This window comes from Vigna unguiculata, chromosome 3 (assembly GCF_004118075.2).
Source record: "Vigna unguiculata cultivar IT97K-499-35 chromosome 3, ASM411807v1, whole genome shotgun sequence".
Taxonomy (NCBI): Eukaryota; Viridiplantae; Streptophyta; class Magnoliopsida; order Fabales; family Fabaceae; genus Vigna; species Vigna unguiculata.
In genome coordinates this window covers 61959602-61981603 of record NC_040281.1, presented here as the reverse complement: position 1 = coordinate 61981603, position 22002 = coordinate 61959602, and the positions used below count along the sequence as shown (strand labels likewise).

General features: G+C 32.2%; 2 protein-coding genes and 1 long non-coding RNA gene across 3 annotated transcripts; 2 read left to right on the top strand and 1 right to left on the bottom strand.

Moving 5' to 3' along the window:
- Positions 1–1682: 1682 nt before the first annotated feature.
- Positions 1683–6806, bottom strand: LOC114179767 (DNA replication licensing factor MCM2). The gene is made up of 17 exons (XM_028066218.1): positions 6548–6806; positions 6285–6466; positions 5659–5819; positions 5381–5564; positions 5068–5287; positions 4775–4982; positions 4413–4547; positions 4131–4322; positions 3875–4047; positions 3602–3790; positions 3380–3496; positions 3126–3210; positions 2902–3051; positions 2677–2802; positions 2405–2587; positions 2079–2240; positions 1683–2002 (listed from the first exon to the last, which is right to left on the bottom strand). Exons 1-17 carry the CDS (start codon positions 6757–6759, stop codon positions 1889–1891), a joined length of 2793 nt encoding a protein of 930 aa, XP_027922019.1. The 5' UTR covers positions 6760–6806; the 3' UTR covers positions 1683–1888.
- Positions 6807–10468: 3662 nt separating this feature from the next.
- LOC114176208 (transcription factor bHLH147-like) lies at positions 10469–11440 on the top strand. The gene has a single exon (XM_028061165.1). It carries the CDS (start codon positions 10697–10699, stop codon positions 11270–11272), a length of 576 nt encoding a protein of 191 aa, XP_027916966.1. The 5' UTR covers positions 10469–10696; the 3' UTR covers positions 11273–11440.
- Positions 11441–18370: 6930 nt separating this feature from the next.
- Positions 18371–19919, top strand: LOC114177036. Its single transcript, XR_003603096.1, has 3 exons — positions 18371–18652; positions 19564–19608; positions 19747–19919. It is a non-coding gene; the product is annotated as an uncharacterized LOC114177036 (long non-coding RNA).
- The last annotated feature ends 2083 nt before the right edge of the window (positions 19920–22002 follow it).

The following is a 22002-nucleotide window of genomic DNA, read 5'->3' as shown; positions in this document are numbered from 1 at the left end:
AATTCTTTAAAATGTCGTTAATTTGTAAAAAGAACATATATTAAAAAGTGATTACTCTAAATGTAAACTTTTCATAGTTGAGAAAATATGCAATGGATTAAGGAAAAAAAAAATGATTACGGTTTAAAAGTAAAAGTGGACATCTTTGATACTCCCATATCAATTATGCACCATACAAATGTACAAGGTAAGCTCCGTTTTTATATTATAAAATTTTCATTAAGGACATTTTTTATATTATAATTGTTTTTCATTAATAACTATGTCATGCCACAGAAGGACTGTAAAAATATGATAATCTAATTTGCTTTAAATAAAGTTTACACTATTGATAACAGAGAGGGATAAGAAGGAAAGAGATTCAGAGAATTTTGATAGCATATAAAAAAGAGAGGTGTATGCAGCGACACCTCTTAACATTTTCTCAAAACTACATTTACAGCAATTCATTTTTTAATGATGCTGTGTGTAATGTAAAAAGGTGACAACGAAATGCTTTTATAATAAAGCGAAAATTTGTGTGTAGTTTAAAAAAAGGGATTTTTTTTATGTAATTTGAGAAAGTATTATAAGAATTAATCTATCTGAAAAGGATTTTACACTATTAATAATGGGAGGGTATAATTTAAGAAGATCACAAAATTTAGGGGATTTTGTATAACACCAAAAGATGGGATATATACTCGATTGATTAATTGATCTGGTGTCTAGATATGATAATTGATTGTGTATGACAAAAGCTTCCGCAACCTAAATAATTGATTATTTACATCTAGTAATCAATTATCTGTATATAACAAAAACTACTTATAAAAGTAATTGATTAATTACAAAAATAATTATTTATATTGTTCAAAATTAAATTGGTATAATCATGAATCATTTAGGATTTCTCAATAAGATTGTCGGTAATATTTTTTATTCATAAAGAATTTCAAAGTTTGTTCAACATTATGAAAAAAAAAAACCAAGTATTTTAAAAAGGATTATCGAATAATAGACATTATAGAGAGGTTGAATAAGGTACATCAAAATTAAAAAATAGCTAAGTGTTTACAACTCTTAAATGAGTGTTTGAATTACATAAAAGCTGAGGGTGACATGATACAAATAAAGAGGTAAAGTGATCTTTTTTTGTTGGAGCATCCTTTAAATCTGCAGTCGACTAGTTTAAGACTTATAACGGTAGTTCTCTTTAAACCAAACATGAATTATTAGGTACTAAGGAACTCAAAAAGAACTTCCCTGCAAATTGTTATAAAAATTGTCAAGTATTTTCTATATATTATGAATAATTATTCCATGTTTAGATGTTCACGGTCAAATAAAATATTTAGTGTTTAGGACTTAACAAACTAGTAAAGTACAACAAAGAAAATAGTATAAAGTATATTTTTTTCCTAGATGAGATCCCATGTGTTTATTTTGAAAATATACTTCTTTAAAAAATTATTAAAATTATTTTTGAAGAGTAGAAATGTGAAGAAGTTTGAAAAAAAAATGTCAAAAGATGCACTCTACTTACACGTGCCTTAATAACTATAAATGCCCGTCATCAATCTTCTAATTAAACATTATTTTACCTTCCAAACTCAATAAATGACTAATTCATTCAGATTTAGAAAGAGTGAAATATAACATTCACTGGCTAAAAGGAAAGAAGATAATTTTTGAACATAATAAAGAATAAGAAATATAAATGTATCCAAATTATATATTTGTGAAGTGAGCGGCGTATGAAGAGTAATAATAATACAACTTGCGCGTCTTCTCGCTGGTCTTGGCGTGTAAGTATAAAGCATTAGGCAACACCAGTGATTAAAATAACAGCGAGGTAAGAAGATAGCACATGTAACTGCTGGGTCAATGGTTAAAAGCGATCGAATATTCAAACAAGGCGATGCCTGATGACTTTCCGTTCTTCATCCAATACAAAATTGGCCCTTGAAAACTGGGTGCTGTTGAAGAATGGTTTCAGATCATAGATGTCATGTTCTTGAGCCTGCGCAATGTCAAATAAAGTCAATTCATTGATTACCTCCGTTGGTAACAATACTCAAAGGACAAATCTTCTTTACCTTATTGTACAGATCATCTACTTTAACATCTACATAAGTTAGCCCTGAAGTAGACCCGGTCACAATTTCTTCAAAATGCATAGCATTCTTTACAAGCTCCCGGAGAATATAAAGCAGCAGTTCATTATAGTCCTTCTTGAAAGTCATGTACTTTCTAAAGCTCTGGGGAACAACAAACACATTGTTTAAGGGGAAGGCTCAGGGTTATATTTGTGCAGTACAAATTCCATTCCTTTTAAAGTGAAAAACAATTGCAAAAGATGAAAATTCATTTGTAACAAAATATGATGCCACGGAATATCAGGATTCAGAATATTTTTTTATACCTTTTGAAGAGCCTTCTGAACCCCAAACTTCTGTGTTGAAATAAATGATTCAAGTAGAACACGAATTGCCATGTCAACGTCCTCTTGTGTAACATGCTGTCTGAGATGCATTCTCGCATGAGCTTCAGACATCCGTATCATGGATTCGATGTGTCTTACAGCAATAGGGACTCCTTGTCCGTGCTATATACAAGAAACAAGAGAAGCATGTCAACGAATCGAATACAAACAATAACTACAATCTAGTTTGGGAAAAAAGTTTAAGACATTACTGAAGATTCCCTCCGCAATTCTGCATATACATGAGACAGTTTATCCATATCGGCATCTTGCAACCTTGGAAAAATATTCAATTTCGCATATGTAATGTACTTCTTCAGTAGATCCTGAGGAAGTATCTGCAAGAAAGCCAAATAACTCTCAAAAGTCAAGACACAGAAGTCATACTGAAGTTTCCCTTAAAGATCACAAAACACAAGCAGGTTCTTGGGAAAGACCTCTGGATCAGCTGGCACAGCGGATGCATGGACATCTTGGGACTCACTAAAGGACTTATCATCTTGGTTAGCACCCTTGGGTTGTGACTTGAAGTGACTGTCAACGACAAACGTTGCAAGCATTTCATCAGTGACGGGATCAACAACATCCTGTAAAATGAACGCCCTCAATAAATACGTTCAAACGAGGAGGTAGAGAAAGAAGTCGTGAATTTAAATATAACCTTCACAACGCAGAGGACATCAAAACGAGAAATAATAGGATCTGTCAATTCAACATTCTGAGAGAATGTTTTCGAGGAATCATATCTGCAAATAATAAAAATTGTTTAGATACTTAAAAAAAGGAACAAAACCTTGCAATATTCGTAGTACATCCAATATCTTTCAACCTGTATGAGATAGAAGTTGAAACCTTAGCCTGATGAACATTACAAACTTGGAGCCAGGTGGAAGCAACCTTAAAATATTTGCTTACCTTCCTCCAACAGGATTTGCTGCAGCAATTACAGAACAGCGTGCCTGAAGAGATGTAACAATTCCAGCTTTTGATATGCTAATACTCTGCTGCTCCATGGCTTCGTGGATACTCACCCTGGTAACAAATACATAACTTAGTAGGTCAAGGATAGTTCGTGAGGGTGCAGATTAATAATGAAATTAAAATTTTTCAAGCAATTGTAAAAGACTATTTCCTAACCTATCTTGGTCATTCATCTTGTCAAACTCGTCAATAAGACAAATTCCTCTGTCGGCTAGAACAAGGGCTCCTCCCTCAAGAGTCCACTCCCGTGTGATTGGATCCTTGTGAACAGCAGCTGTGAGACCCACGGCTGAAGCCCCTTTGCCAGTAGTGTATACAGCTCTCTGTCCAGTTTTTTCAACATACCTTGAAGTATATTTTGAAACGTTAATTTACTGAACATAGTTACCAGTAGAAAGACATAAACAAAATCAACTTGATAAATTATACTTGAGAAACTGAGACTTCGCTGTTCCTGGATCACCCAGAAGAAGAACATTTATGTCTCCTCGAAGCCGATGCTTTCCTTCAACATTCTTTTCTTGGCCTCCAAACATAGCTAAAGCGATTGCAGTTTTTATGTCATCGTGACCATAGATTGATGGAGCAATGGACTTAATAATCTGAAATTAAATCAATCGGTAACACATTATGTAACAATATTCGAATTGAAAAAGAGACGCAGAAAAAAATCTCAGGTACATACCCTTTCTCCGATTCGAGGGTCTTTGGCCAAATTTTCAATCTCTGCCATGTCTTCCTGTGTCAGTTTGTAAGCAGAAAACAGGTCTTGCTTTTTCGTAACATAATTTGCCTCAACAACAGTGGCAAATACTGGAAACCCATTTTTTGTGTTTAGGGATAAGTCAAAATTATTGGTATAAACACCAGTGACCTCCTGAAAAACAGAGCAGAAAAAAAAAATATAAGAATCATCCTATAACAACCAAGACCAAAATAAGTAAAGAGTCCAGGTAAAAGATGATACAATCTCTTCGCCAGGGCGAGCGCAGTCAATAAGATCATTCAATAATATCACTTCCTTGTATCTTGGAAGACGACCTGCAGGAACTATTCCTGGACTTTCTTGGAGGGTAAGCTTCTGAAAGTTCCTATAAATTGTCTACAACAAGCGCAGAAAGGGAAAATTAGCTTATTTATCCTTTTGTCTTTCAAATCTAATGAGCGTGAAATTATTTTGCAACATATCAGTGGATAGATAACCATTTAGTAATCATTTGGCCTAGTCGAAAGGAAGATCAGTATTCCGCAGGATATGAGCATTCAAAGATTTAATTTAGACATCCTCACTCTCATCCTTTTTCCAATTTGGATCCAGAAAGTATGTACCTGTTCAATGTTGACAGTGAATGGTCCTTTTGATTGGCACTCAGGACAAGACCCAACTTTCACCTCTGAATAGGAATTCTGGAAAAAGGGACCCAAAATTGCCCCACATTTGTTACAGTCATACTTCACCTGCTGCAACTGGGGAAAAACTCCGGAGCGCCTAGTTACTACTCCCCCAATTCGGATCATTGTATTCAAGTGGATTTGTCTGCTCCAACGAAGCCAATTCAAAGTTTTTCACAGTGAAAAAAATAATGAGAACGAAGTAACACGCAGTTTGTTTTTTATGCTACCTTATATTTCGAATCTGATCGTAAACTGGCAAGTTGGTAATGCGTACGTAAATCTTTTGGTGTATATTTCTGTAATTTGGATGCAACTCAAAGACAACGCTCTTGGTAACATCTTCCATTACTTCTAAGACAGACTGAGGCGCATCAGCCAGCCAAATGGCGATGTTGGGATGAACATAGATAAATTGTTTATAATCAATCTCCAAACTGCACTTACTAGCTGCATAATAGACACGATGACCAAGTTGATGTAAAAAACGACATATCTCGCTAACACAAGCACAAGGCATAAACACTGTACAAAATATATTACCTGACACCATCTCATTTATCAGCCACACGTATTCCTTGTCCCGGTGTTCATTTTTCGGATTAACATATGTTAGTAAGAAGTCCTTGAATTTCCTGGCTATGAAGCGGCGCACTTCATCTCTTGTAACCCACTCCCTAAGTGTTCCTTGAACTTGATACATCTCATACCCGTCATCAAAGTCATCCTACATTCCATGTACCCAGGTTAATTGTAAAATAAATCAATGGTGTGAAACTATGGAATATTAATGGAAGAAAAAAATTCAAAGTAAACAGTACATCATCTCGATCGTCCTCGGTTTGATCAGTCGTATGGAAGTCCTCCCTTGAGTGCCCTCGTGACCTTCCAGGTGAACTTTGCATATCATCATCACTCGGTAAAGAAGCTCTGAAATCAGCTCGAGCCCTTTTAGAAGGCCTGTGACTGTCATCATCCGTATCTGGAATACAAATCACTGATTAACACCGTATATTTTCCACAGCTAACAATAAACAGTTAACAAGGCTTATTATAGCTAATGGGTATTTTAGTCCCTCAATTTATAAGGTTTGTGAAGACCAATAATAAGTAGAAATTCATTTGCATCATATGTTTATCAACCAGGAACCCATGCTTAATCAAAATTGATATTCCAACTCTTGCTCATACAAACGAATATTAATGTCACGAGTAATACAATCAGTCTTGATGTAAAAAGACCATTAGTTTTCTCTTCTCCCTATGGCATGGTGAAAATGCATTTTGGGGAACAATGGGTTGTTTTAGACTATTTCATTGAAAGGAATTGTTTTGGCCCCATCTATAACAACCTAGCTCAAATTTAATTGACAAAATGAACTTGCGACACTTCAACTCTTTGATGTATAGCCAAGAAACATTTTTCATCAATTTACAAACAATTTACCTTGGTCGTGGAGAAGCTGGGGAAGCTTGTTGCGATTGGTAGTGCGACCCTCACGTGCGTCGATTTCCATCTCCGCAGCCCTTCGATCCTCCATAATTTGATCAAAGTCTCTGTCGTCTTCAAATTTGTCGTCCAGCCCAAAATCTTCGAACTGGTCAGCCTCATCCATTCTCCGATAGTCACTGTTCATTCACCGAAGCAGCGGAAAAGTTGTAAGTACAAAAAAGTATAGAGGTGTGGAAGGAAAAAAGAAAGAGACTGACTCCATGAAATTGTCGTTGAAAAGATCCTCTCCATCTTCCTCTTCCTCGGGTGGTTCCTCACGATCATCTGGTACGATGTTGGGGTCAACGGAAGCCTCGTCGTCCTCGGAGGCACGGCTGGTATGGGTGTGAGGAATCTGGTCGGTGTTGAAACCAACGGAAGGAGAGGATGGCGATTCGGGATCCGGCGACGAAGGGCTTCCTGGTTCCATGCTTCTCTCTCTCACTCTACACAGTTGTTGATTCTTCTTCTTCTCTTCTTTTCTTTTCCTTTGTAAATTTATTCAAGGGTTGCAAACCGCTCTTTTGTGGGGTTCCTCCGTTTGGCGGGAAAACTTTCGCGCCAATTCTCTCGCTTGTTGGGCTGAGCTGTGGGCCAAGCCCATTACTATGGCTCGCATCTGGACCTACACTACAAGTTCCATTCGTGGCTATTTTCCCTGAACCACTTTTTACTTCTTCTTTTTTTTTTTGAACCAGGAATAAATTTTCGATTTATCCTTTCTATATGTATAAATTGAAAAAAATAATTATATATTCAAAAATAATTAATTTTAAAATTAAACAATTATTTTTTACATACGAATTATACAATTTAAAAGTCAAAATAACTTACAATGTATCTTTTAAATTGTACAATTAAAATAAAAAATTGTGTTATACTAGGTTGTAGGAAAAAACAGTTATGTCGGTCCAATCTATTTAGTTATTCTAGTCTATCATAGTTAACAGTTATGTCGGACATTCCTTCCTACAATCTAATGTTTTTTTTTACACGAAGACTTCCAATTTTCACAATTTGAGAGCTGTTTTTCTTTAAAAAAATAAAAAGGTTTTTCTTGCAAGACAAAAATGGCTACTACGAGTTGAAAAAAGGTTAAGAAAAAAATTGTTTTTTAATTACATAGTCCAAAAGTATTTTTTGTCTCCGGATTAAACAATTTGAGAGATCTGTTCTTGTTATGGATTGTATAATATAAAAGTCTTTTTTTTTTCTGTATTGTGTGATCAGAAATAAGTTTTTAAGAAAAAAAGTTACTTTTAGATTTTATAATCAAAAATTAATTTTTGACCTTCAAATTGCACAATTCACTAAGGACAAACCAAACCAAGACTTTTCATACTTATGGGGTGCAGGATAAAAAATATGGAGGTGTATGGGGAATTTGTCTTTCTGTAGTTTTTTGGGTTTAATACCCCCATTACTCTTTGTTTGGGCCCAGAGTCAATTAGTGTTATGGTGAAAAATAGATTAATTTTTCAGGTTGATTTTTTACATAAAGATAATTCAAGTTTTTGAGAAAAAAATAATTACTACCGAGTTGAGAAAACAATAATTTATTATTATTATTTTTATTAATTATTAATCTTAAAATAAATTTTGCAAGTTTTTGAAAAAATTGAGACTTAATAAGAAGAAAGAAACTTGATACTTCAAAATATTACAAGTCTCGTATTGAGTTTACTTTCATGATAACCAATCATGTTTCATTATTTTAACTCATTTGTTTTATAAATTTATATTTAGTAGTATTTTATATAATAAATTTTTATTTCATATAAAAATATATAAATATGTCAAAAATTCAAAAGAAGAGAAAAAACGCAGGACTTTAATTTCATCATAAAAATGAATTATTAATAAATTTTAAAAAATATATAAGAAAATTGAATTAGAAAATATAGGTGGATGCTATTTGAATGAACAAGATAATATTAGTAGATTTGATTTATTTCCATAATTAAATAGAGAAATTATAGATTTGGAAAATGATAAATCAATTGACATTATTAATTATTAAAAACAATAGATTATATTCAAATGCCTATATAACTTATAAAATAATGTTAACGATTTTAGTATGCTATGGGTCAAAACTCAATATAATAAAAATTTATTTAAGATGAACATTGTTTGAAGAAATATTAAATAAATTAGTTTTATTATCTATTAAGAAAAAAAATAAATGAAATTAATTATGACAATTTAATATATAATTTTGCATTAAAAAGTTTGAAAAATAAATTTTAATACAAGGTCTTATTTTTTAAGTTTGTTTTAGGTCTTTCAAAGTCTTAAGTCGAATTGTCGAGAAGCGATATGCTTATGATAGCCTCTCTGTTAGTACAAAGAAAAAAAATTGTTTGACACAATTTGATAATTATCTGACAATATTTATAAAATTAAAATAATCTAAACAAAAATTAACTTTTATATTTAAAAAAAAAGTAAATAGTTATGAGAGATAATGTGTAGAAAAAATATATGGTATCAAAATTATACCGGTGTTCTTGCTATAAACACATGAACTACTTTTTAGTTTTGACCCTTCATTCACAATTTTATGAAGTGTGTTGTGCAGCTTTGTCTTTGGTTAATTATCCTCTGGAGTCCCGAGCCATCATGGAATGAAGTAGGGACAAAGCAAAGGGCCATTAGGTTTGCAAGCACCATGATATCAAACAAACAAGAGCAAAAAATAGGAAGATGTTGATTATGATTGAGAATTAAATTGTAAAATAAGTATAAATTGGTGGAGCATGATAGAAGGTGTGAAAAGAATAAAAATCCAAAATCTCTGGCAACAACAAAAAAACAAAAGAATTTGGAGATGATGCATCCCTCATTTGTTTATTGTTAATGTTATAATGGATGACCACACTCACACACACACATACATACCCAACAATCATTGCACGGATTACCTCAATGGAAAGCCACCATCATGCATGCACCCATCCAATGCGGATCCAGTTGCTCACTCATCTCCCACACAATACTTTTTCTTAGCTTCTCCATTTCAAATTCCTTCAAAGTTACATTAAACCCTAACTTGTTAAGTAATAATACGATGAAACAGTATAGTTTTTATCCAAAAGATTTCGTAATTGTTCCAACCGTTTGGCCCCTTTTTTTATGCATGTTTCACTGTTGTGCATAAAGTGTTTCAATGGACCACCTTTGACATCTCGAAGAAGGGTCCTTTCGCTCTCAACCTCGCTGGATTTTTCTGTTCTAATCTTCAACTATGAAACACACATGCCATGCGCTCCAAATTCTATTTCCAGTGCCTTCTTACCCTTGGCCAACCAAAACATTCACCACAATACTACTTTTATGTCTCACTTTATATACATTTTTTTTTTCATTTCCAAGCCTTTTATCACCCCTTTTGTTTATGAAATTTTTCATTAAAGTTATGTATTTAAAAACATAACGAAACAAATATAGACATAGTAAAAAAAGGATTGTGAAAAGAAGAAAAAGCTATATGAAAAAATCAATATAAAGGTATTTATATAAATATAGACAAAAACAAATAAAGTAGTTACATTAGAATTGCCTATTCAACTATAAGAGAACTTGTGATATTGCAAGTTTCAACTCTCATTTAAAGACGACAAAAGATATTTATTAAATACAAACTTCTCCTACCTATATAATTCAAACTAAAAGCAATAATTAAACTAAAATAATATAGTACAATCAGTTTAGAATATAAACTATCAATAAAATAGGGACAATGATGTACTATATTTATTAGCTTTTTGCATGATTAAAGGTAGTAGTAGTTATGTGTCTTCAGGATTGAAGACGACGAAAGTTGAGTAATTCAAAATAAAATAAGGTAAAAAATTTAGAAATGAAAATTTTGAATTTTAGAAAATATAAAGACCAATATTTGAAGCTGTGAATAATTCATAAACAGAGAAACGTCACCAGTTTACAAATATGATAGCAACATATGCATTTTATATTTTTGATTTGGGAACAAAAAAATAGGCTTTACAGGCTGGCTGGGCTGGCATACAGACAAGTGCCGAAAGTTAAACCCAGTCCAGTAAGTATGCCTAAGCAGCCCAAAATAAATAAAACACTTTTTTCTTTTTTATTTAAAAAAAAAAAAAAAAAGGACGCGTGGTTTGGCAGTCTCTCTCCATCGCGATTGTGATCCCTTTATATCTCTACTCCACCGTCCCTCTCTCCCTTCAACTCAACTCAAGGGAACACTCTAACGGAACGCCTCACCCACCCTGTTCCGTTCCCTTCTCTCCTTTTTCCCGTTCCTCTTCTTTCTCTGTTTTAAGAATTCAACATTCTTCAGATGACATCATAATTCATAATCGTCAGAACCAACATCATCGTCAATGATCAGAAACCCGACAACAGCGAGCACGGAGCGGTCACGTGACGCGAAGAGAAGAAAGAAGAAGAAAACACAGGAACGCGAGGATGAGAAGCAGCCCAAGTGGAAATCCCAAGCGCAGCAACAAATCTACTCCTCCAAGCTGCGCCAAGCCTTAGCCAGAGTCAACAACCTCGGCTCCGCCTCGCCCAAAGGCAAAGCCGTGCGCCAAGCCGCGGACAGAGTCCTCGCCGCCACGGCCAAGGGGAGGACGCGCTGGAGCCGAGCCATCCTCACCAACCGGCTCAAGCTCAAGTTCACCAAACACAAGAGACAGAGAGTGGCCGCGACGCTCCCTAGCCGCTCAAAGAGAGCTCGCGTGAGCGTTCACCGGCTGAAGGGGAAGGGTGGAGCGGGTGTGCAGAGGAAAGTTAGGTTCCTGGGACGGTTGGTTCCCGGTTGCCGGAAAGAACCGTTACCGGTTGTTCTTGAAGAAGCCATCGATTACATACCCGCTCTTGAGATGCAGGTTCGAGCCATGAACGCTCTCTTTAACCTTCTCTCCGCTGCTTCTTCTTCTTCTTCTTCTTCCTCGTAATGTATGTCATCTCACGTGTCTGTCCATTTTTTAAACTGTTACTATTATTTGCCTCCTTTTCTCTCCACTCTTAGTACAAATTTATCTAATCTATGTATCTATCTATTTTTGTCCCACTTTAATCTCGAAGAATGTGAACATCCCTTTTAACCACTTCGTGTAATCTTATGTGAATCTTGTTTGTTTCTGCTACAAATGGATAAATCTAAATAGATTAATTATCATCTCAACCGAAACAATACTATTCCACCCATGAAATTGACTCTTTTCTATCTTTGCAAAAGACCATAAATTAAACTAATAGAACAGAGTTTAGAGTTGAGAAGGTTCAGTTGCAGGTCGCGCCTCTTCTCATAAAGGTGGGGGAATCCATCGCAAAATTTACTTTCCTTGAATATTAATAACCGGATCCATGATTAAGCATGTGATTTAATGGTGTGAAGCTTGCAAAAAATATCATTTTTTCGAATCTGTGGGGTAACAAAAAACTACTGTGTTTTGATCTGAATTAATACAGTATGTTTTGAAGTGGAGTTAGTGGATACGAGACAAACATGGTGACATGACATGCATATTTGTTTGGTGTTACTATTGAATGGCAAAGGTTGCTATGTATTTGAGATTTTATTGGTGTTTATCTGAGCTAAAGGCTTCATGATACTGTGGGGGAAATTAAAGTGAATGTGTGAAGGAAATTGAATGGAGTGAATGTCCAACTCCACTTCTCCAAACTTTTCACAAAAGCTCCAAAAAACATGGTTATTGGACAGAGCAGAATGGCCTAACATGCCATGTGACTTGTCGCCCACACCTTACACGACCCCACCAACTTCTCTTCCCCTTTCTACCCACACCTTCCAATCACAAGCCATGGATCTCATAATAAAATAAAAGTTGGTGAGAAGAAGGGTAAAAGAATTTGAATCTGGTCGAGGCGTGCCTATCTGAGATGCTCAGTTTAAAGGCTCACATGCCCTTTTGGATGAGGCAATGGCCTATATGAAGGACTCAACATGTCACTTTCTTTAAACTCTTACCCTCTCTCTCTTTCTGTGGCTCAGAGCCATTAAGATACACGAGTGCTCTGGTTTCATCGTTTTCGGTGGAAGCACTCACCACCCCACATCCCTTTGTTAGAATCGTAGAATGGCTTGGTTGGGTTGATTTGTAAGAGGACCACACCAAAAGTATTTAAAATTTTTGCATGTCACTTTTCAGATTGTGGAGGGTGATTCTGAAAAATAGTGAAAGAGAAAGGAAGAAAAACCAGAGAATCTTGAGAAAAAACTCGATAGAAATGGAAATGGGTCTTTGTTGTTGTGTGTCCACATCCAGCACTAGCATAAAAGTATGACCATTTACAAAGCAAACGGCAATGGTCACGACTCACCAATGAATCTGGCGTTTCCTTAATCAAACTCGTGTCACCAACTTCCAACACAGATGTTATTATCATTCTGGAAACATATTCATGAAAGGAGAGGAAAAGATGAATAAGTAATAACAAAGTAAAAAATAAATAAAATAAAATCGATTCCCTTTGTGTTGTCCTTTCCTCCGCTGAAGATTATATTCGATTAACTAATTAATTCACCTAACAGTGAAACAATTATTAATCCCCTTTTTCTCTATAAATCACGAGGCCATTGTAAGCTTTAATAATGTGACAGTGGTATTTTATAAGAACAGTAATTTATAATGAGAAAATCATAGCACTTTTTGACATGAGACTGTTGACTACTATCAAACCTTTTTTTGCCACTATGTGTTTTAGTGCTGATCAAGATTTGAGATTATATTATGATGATAAACTTCATAACTCTTTAACATTACTTGAACTATCACGTTTTACTACTTAAATCAATGACTATTTGGCTGAATAGTGGTACATGTGTAATATATATTAGTACGAGTTTTACCATGACATTGATATGTATTTGTAATAGCATAAATATGGATTTGTTATAATAAATCACTTTATCACAGCACGCAAACAAAAAATTAGACTAATAATAATAGAACTTTAACATAGGTCTTTTATCTTTTGTACTTCAATATATCTTAAATGATGATAAAAAAATTATAACAATTACATTAAATTATTATATTATAGTAAATAAAATTTATTTATACAATTGCAGTGATAATATATTAAAATAGTATTATACATAATAAAAATAAACAAAAAATAAAAACAGTAAAAAAATGATCAAATGTGTCTTAAAAATAATTTGAAAGACTTTGCACAAAAAAAAAATAAATCTATAATAATTAAGGGTATGATAAAATGAAAAATACCTTAGAAAGATTTAAGAATTTTTTTTAAATATCAACATAATCGATGATTGAGAGATAATGAAATTTGTTTTAACGAAACAAAAAAGTTATTCAAAAGAACAAAAATTAGTAATAATATAATAAATAAGATAAATTTTTTATATAAATTGATAAATGAAAGGTTTATGCCATCGAATACTTAAATTGATAATGTTAAATATTTTTATGTGAAAAATATATAATAAATAAAAATATTACAAAATATTAAAAATATTCAAATGTAAGATATAACAAATATTTAATTGACACACATCATTTAAACTTGGATGAAAATTGTGATAAGACAAAAAATATATCAAAGATACAAATGAATTTCATGACAAATCAACATAAAAATAAAAAATATGTAGTATATATATATATATATATATATATATATATATGTTATGAATATTTTAAAAATTTAAATGTTCACGAATATCATAATAGATATAGGAAGATGAAGTCGAAACGGATATATACGTATCATTTCCATCCGCATACTTATTTTTTATACTCGTATCTATATTTAATCGGTGCAAAATTTTCTATCCAAACAATAACAAGTTCAAACGATACACACCAAAATAAATTTATTTAACATTAGAACATGATAAACTGAGAGAGATTTATTATTGTGTGAAATAGAGTGATAATTAACGAAAGAGGGTGGGGCCCAGGAAGCATAAAATTATTGATGGTGAGCATGTGACATATACCCGTGCCTCTAACCAATTACACTAATTTATAATCACTAGCTTTGTGGTCTCCCACCCAAAACATCTACGATCTTTCAATTCATTCAACACTTAACCAATTTCCTTATTTATATATATATATATATATATATATATATATATATATATATATATATATATATTATACTTTTTTTACATTTTTTATAATTTAATTAAAATAAGTCGTAGAAAAACAAGACAAATAAAAAAAACAGAGAAAAGTTCTGTTGAGAACTTTCTTATTAATAACAACAATTAACAATTTGACTTTAGAAAGTAACAACTCAAAACAATTTGAAGAGTAATACAACTACTCTATTGCTATCATGGTTGAAATTAAAAAAAAAATGAATGAAAATAGAAATGTCTCACATATTCTAGTGATTGATTAATAAAACGATTGCATCTACTTATTGCATCCTCAACGAAAAACTGATTGAAATACTTGAACAAAATTACCACTCTACTTATTGAATCTAATTTGCTTTTCCATGGTTAACAAATATTGTATAATTATATTAAGACAAGAAAAAAAAAAGCAACATAGAAAAACCTAATAGACATACATTAGTTATCTTCTCACCGTTAGAACTAGGGATATGACAACAGAGTGAGACGGTAAGAGTTTTACTATCTCATATCCATCTGTAAAAAAAATCAATTATCATTCTCATACCCAAACTCAAATCTAACGGGTATCAAACTTTTGTTCCATTCCAATCTTCACCGAGTAACGAATATGATCTCGTACTCTTACCCATTACCGTTTTCTTACTTTTTTAATATTAGTTTTAATTAATTTTTATAAAATAAAAAAAATACGATAAAGGAAACATAATATTATCAAATATTCAATATTATGAGGATGATTGTTTGTTTGATATCAAATACTATGAAATAAATTATAATTGTTTACATTTTATATTAGAATACCAAAAAAAAAATCATGAAAATAAAACATTTATTAAAAAAACATTAATGAGATCTAGTTGATAAAATTTAAAAATATTTTTAAAAAGTATAAAAGGAAAAACAAATATTCAAATTAAAATATATTTTGAATGTTTATTTACTTCAATTTTTTAAATTATAATGAATATCTTTTTTATACAGTAATAAAAGTTATATTACATCACTTGATCAAAATGACGCAAATAATAAATAATAAACATAATAATAAAATTTTAACATAGATCTTGTATCTTTTGAACTCCAATATACGTTGGATGGTGATAAAAAAATATTAATGGCAATTATATTAAATTTTTATATTGTAGTAAATAAAAATTATTTATACAATTATAGTGAAAAAAATTAAAGTATGATTGTAATGAGTTAGAAAATAAAAAATAATTAGATAAAATATATCGAAATAGTATTTTACATGATGAAAATAAACAAAAAATAAAAATATTAAAAAATTAACAAATGTGCGTCTTATAAACAATTTGAAGACTATTGAAAGGAATCGCACAAATAAAAACAAATGTATAATTAAGGGTATGATAAGATGAAAAATATCTTAGAGATGTAAGAAAAATTTTCAAATATCAACATATATACTCAATGGTTGGTTGAGAAATAACAAAAATTGTTTTAGCGAAATAGTTATTCAAATAAAACAAAATTTAATAATAATAAGTACAAATTTTATTTTATATTAACTAGTAAATGAAAGATCTATGCTATTAAACACTTAAATTAAGAGTATTAAACATTCTCATGTAAAACATGTAAAAGAAAAATATACAATAAATAAAAATATTAAAAAATAATAGAAATATTCAAATGTTAGACATAATTTTTTTTAATTGACATATATTATTTTAACATAATTACATAAAGGTTATGATAAAATAAAAAAATATATTGGAGATGCGAATGATTTTCATGACAAACCAAATAATTAAAAGAAATAAAAAAATAGAAAGTATATATATATATATATATATATATATATATATATATATATATATATATATATATATATATATATATATATACGGTTACTTAATTAATTGTGAATATTTTTAATAATTTAAACGATGATGGAGATATGGCGAAGACAAATATTTTAGCAGGGATATGTACATTCTCATCCCCATACCCAATTGAAAAAATCTGGGATTCCTCATATTCATACCCATACTCAGTCAGTGCGAAGATTCCCGGTCAAAACGAGGACGAATTCGGACAATACTCACAGGACAAATTTATTTATCATCTCTAAAATTAAATAAAAATAAGATCCGAATGTGAATCGTGCCCTCTTAACTAGATTTGGGGAATATATTTCTCAAAGATAAGCTAGAACGGCGTGAAAAGTTATAATATCTTTTTCTGTCTCTTAAAACCAAAGAACGAATAAAAAGTTTATAAGTACTATGTTGTGGATAAAGTTAGCATCGGTTTGAAATATTTGATGAGGTTGTAGAAACGCAACACATCATGGTCGCAAATGGAAAACAAAACAAGAAGACACAATTGTTTAGCAATATACTAAAAAAATGTCCTTGTCCCTCACATGATCACCACTATATAGTCGTATATCATATTGAACTACTTTATTTGTGATTAGTGGAGTGATGAAGTAGATAGTGAGTCACGCATCCTTTTGTAGGGATAAGATAAGACTTGTAACTTATTTGAACTTCATAATAGCCCCATTAATGCTTCTTTTTTCCCACTAATTCATTGCCATCGTTTTTCAATCTTATCATTCTTAATAAATCACCATTTTCTACTTGTTCGGTTCAATTCAAAGCCATCGCAATGGACCCAACTAATTCAATGTTCTATATTCAAGGATAATCACATGTTTTTGAGTTTGGAAATTGCTTCCATTTGAATGCTCTTATGAAAAGGAGACACATACCGAAGAGAGTGAAAGAAAGAGAGACATAACATAAGATGGAGAGTGATTCAGAGATTCCTTAGAATGGAAATGTAAGACATAGATTATTAGAGTTAAGGTTGTTTTGAGACATGATGTGGAATTGGATTGAATGACCAGATATTCTCATATATTCATTCACTCAATCCTCCATTTTCATCTCCATGGACCCACACACAACCTTTCTCCTCTTACACGTATATGCTTCATCACCCACCACCCTTGAATCTATGTTTCATTCATTTTCTATTTCGAATAATAATATTTTAACAATTAAATTTTAACAATTTTTTTTTATAATTTGAAATAATATTTTTTAAGTGATCGAAATATAGAAAAAATAAAAATAAAAATCACTTAAAAAATTTCATCAGAATATAAAATAAATTAGTTGTCATTTTCTATCTCTCATTATATTGGGTGGGTGACTCACTTTCACTTGAGACTTTCTTCATATAACAATAACTGAAGTTATCGATGGACTTTTACTGTGAGACTTGTCTTCAAATTTGACTTAAAATATATCATAGGCCCACTAAGAAAACAGACCCAGAGTAAACCCATAATGGATCTCACTGGATCTTCAACCAATATAGTACGACCTTTTCTTCCTGCACCTCCTTCATTACTACCTACATCCCATATTAATATTATAATTGGGATTGGAATTATGTAAATTTTTTTCATATTTTATTCTTAAAAATATTTTAAAGTTACAACGTAAAATTTCCAGATAAAAAATATTAATATAAGAAAATGAAAAAAATATATAATAAAACAAATAAAGAAACAGAAAGAAACGGAAACAAGAGACTCTATAGCAAATAAGAAAGTATCTATCTATATTCAACTTACAATGGAAGTGTATATACAACTAAATTTATAATATTTGATTATCTTATTCTCTCAAAATATAATTTAAGTACGTATAATAAATAATTTATTTAATTATATTATTTTTATATAATAAAAAAATGTGATAAAAAAGGCCAACACAGGCTGATGTGTTTGGTTTTCATAGTTAAAATGATGAATATTTTTCATTTAAAAAAAAAGTGATTATATATTTGCGCAATTTTTTTAAAGTTTTAAATTTAAATATAGTTTATGAAAAAAGCTATTTTATTTTACTTTCCTTTCTGAATTTCCTTGTAGAGAGAAGTTTTTCAAACAAACCCATTATCCTAGTGTTTTTACTTTACTTTGAATGAGTAGATTGCAACAGGATGAGTGTTGAGAGGATGGAAACAGCGAAAGACCCAAAACAAACGAGTTTTGGCATTATATTTTCAATTTTCTGAGTGTGGAGATGAGGTAACAACTCAACAACAATGACTGCTACTGTTGCGAGTTGTTGCTTATTCGCCCTCAGGAGAGGATGTTCGGATTTATCTCACTCATTCAGGCCTTGATGCCAACTTTTCTCCAACAAAGGTTTCTTCTTTCCCCAATAATCAATGCAGTATTGTTATTGAAAATGCCAACTTCATTTCTTTGGCTTAAGAGGACTTTTAGATTCTCAAAACCTTTTTTTTTTTTCAGTAGCTATTTGTTGCTTCATCCCTCAATTGATTTTTGTTTTCCTTTGGAATTTTGGTATTGGATTGATGAGTATGATTAAGGCATTTTGCAAATGTGTGAAATTCTCAAAAACAATTGTCATGCTGTTTTTTAATGTGAATTTTATACTGCATCTGATGTTAGTCTGTTGTGCTTAATTTTTCATTTTTGGGATTCACCAACTGTGCACTTTCGTATATTTTTCTTCATATTTTTATTTCTTATAGAATGGGTCTGGAAACAGTTTCAGGTTATATTGCTCTGAATGATGGGGCCGTTAGTTATTGTACAATTACTAGGTTCATTTCTATTTCCTCGATTTTCTGTCTATCATCATTATTGTACATATTTGTTGCATCATGGTAGTATAAATAAGATAACAGTTCGGTGTCTTTTTTTCACAGAGCCATTAACCTAAGTATAATAGGTCATCCTAAATCATTCTGTATTTACAGTGAGTGAATTTTGCAGCAGAGATACTTGCATTGTTATTATGTTAGTTCTACAAAAAAGTAGGTTTCTGTTTTGAGTACATACTTGCATAACTAAAAACTCATTTTTACTGTTAAATATGCTGTATAGGTGAGTTCCTGTTTCCTAACAGCATAGACTTCATAGTACCAGGTTCTTAAATCATGAAGATAAGAATTTCTACTCGGATCAGTAGCTTCTAAGTGTAAAATTTTGTAAAAATATGAGTTTGTATTGGTTTTCTCAGTACCATTAATATCATAGTCCCTGTCACGAATATAATAAGCTGAAAAACTTTCTAACTTTAATTTCAGGCAATTGCTTTCTCTTTTTTAACGGCATTGGCTTCATATTTCCAGGTTCTTACCTGACTTAAATCATAGAAATAAGAACGACTACTTGAATCTGTAATTTCAAATTGTAAAAATTTGTATTTTGTGTTTCCGTTTTCTCTCCATCCGCACTTACTACACAATTTGTTTGGTTGTGTTTGTCAGGCAAAGATACCAAATATTGATTAGTGCTTACATGTTGCTACATTGCAAGCAAAGAGGGGTACTGGTGAGGTTTAATTGGACCCTGTTTTCTCATAAAGTCGTATATGGCTGTAGTGGTTGCTCAAGTAAAAGATATTTATTTGTATTTTATATCGAGGAAAGAGTTTTATATATGAATAGCAAATTTATCTTTTATCAGGCAGCTGAAATGAAAATGTATGCCTTTTATTCTAAGCATTTATATATCCCCCACCTTGTGTACAATGCTTGGTGTATTTTTATTACATCCTCTAGGCTTCCTCCTGGTTCCTAAACTCCTTGAGTAAAGAAGGCATATGAAAGGAGGGGGTGGGGGAGGGGCATTGGTGCCCTGTGTGGTACCAACCAGCTAAATTAGGCACACTGGAGCAGTACTCAAGCCTCATACGCTTATTAAAATTGGTATGTTTGGTATCTGGTTCGTGCCTACCTGTGAAGATTCAATATGTATTTGTAGGTACAAACATGTATGACTCACATTGATTAGATGGGCAGAGGTTGGTGGATATTGTATGCATCCAGTTTAGCTGTCTTCCATGAAGCAGTTGCGAGCTTGGGTTGTGACATTTAAATGTAACTAGTTCTATTTATCGATTCTAGTAAGATTCAACTTGCTTCATCTTGTAAACTTTTAAGAAATAAAAAGGGTGGGATATTGTAGATGTCCCGTAGTTCCTTACAACAACAATCAAGTCTTTTCCCATTACGAAGGATTGGCTGCATGGATCAAACAACAATCATGTTTATGGACAAACCATCGAGTTTTAAATGATGTTTACCTTGTTGATTTTTAATGTTTGCCCAATGATACCATGGTCAATACAGATTAGTATTTAAGGATAGATATTATGATAGATCCATAAGAAGTGTATGACAAAGAATAGGCATAGAGAGGGATATGGATGTGGGTCGTGAAGGAAATGGGCGCCAACCAGGTTTATGGGTGTGTGAGAGGAGAAGGGGAAAGGTATTGGCAAGAGCAAGGAAGGGAGAGAAAAAGGTAATGGGTAGGAGAGTAACAGAATTACCATGTGGCTGTGTTCAAGGGGAAGAAGTAGGAGTGAGTGGTAATCGTGCAAGTTGTGGTAGAGAATTAGTACTGGGGGGAGGCATTGACAAATTAACAATTGGTATGGAGTTGAGAAGAGAAGTTGGTTCTTTCCCGTGGGAGTGTCATGGCATTTTCACTTATTTTCTATCCATCCATCTTGTAAAGGAGCTCTGCTCCAATCCACCGTTATTTGCCTGATACATACTGTAAGAGGATTCATCCTGTGACTGAAAACTACTTTAAAATTGATTTCAGTTTTCTTTGGTTCTATCTCCTCCTTATCTCTGGTTCTTATCATATTTCTCCCTTGAATGTGTAGTGTTGCTGCTTGTTTAAACATTTTAGCTTTATGAATCTCTGTATTTTGCCTATCTTTTTTTTTTCTGGCTATATTTTTATGTTATGAAGTTTGTAACATATGAAAGAAAATATTCTTTATCTTCAATGATATTAGTCAAATGCTTATCCTTAACATTCTTTTCATCATCTCCAACTGGTAATTGAAAGTCTGCTTTTATGTGTATACCCGGATACCCAGCATAACCACGATGCCATGACTAATTTCTTTCCCAGCAATCAACATGTATGTTAGAGGGGCAAGAAAATACATGAGTGTTATAGATTGTGTTGAGTTCACTGTTTTTCTTTCAAATTCAACCACTTGCTAGATTCTTACACCGTTCTGCACATCTCGCTGATGGAATAGACCTTTGTAGTTGGCTTTCATGGTTGGTATTTGCCAGGAAGAATCGTGCTCAATACTGGTTTAGTCCAAAGGATTAGAAGGTTTTTAGTTACAATGATGTTGATACTCATTTTCATTTTAAAATTGTAACGGGCGTGATACTTTCTGGTTTACTAATACATTTAAAAAGTTTTACACCATCAACGAATGGTAGTTCTGGGTCATTTTCCCCTCCCATATTTGATCAAATTACAATTGGTCGCGTGTATGATTGGGATACTCATCAACAGAGAATTCAACAAGCTGGTGCCTAACCCTTCAAGACTAGCAAACCAAATCTGATACATGCTTCTAAACTTAGGGAATACATACATGTTGGTTTAATATACTGGTATCTATAACGTTTGGAAACACCAGTATCACTGGCATACCTTTTGTTTAAATCAATTACTTCCTGCACCCTATCAAATTTCTTCTCCCA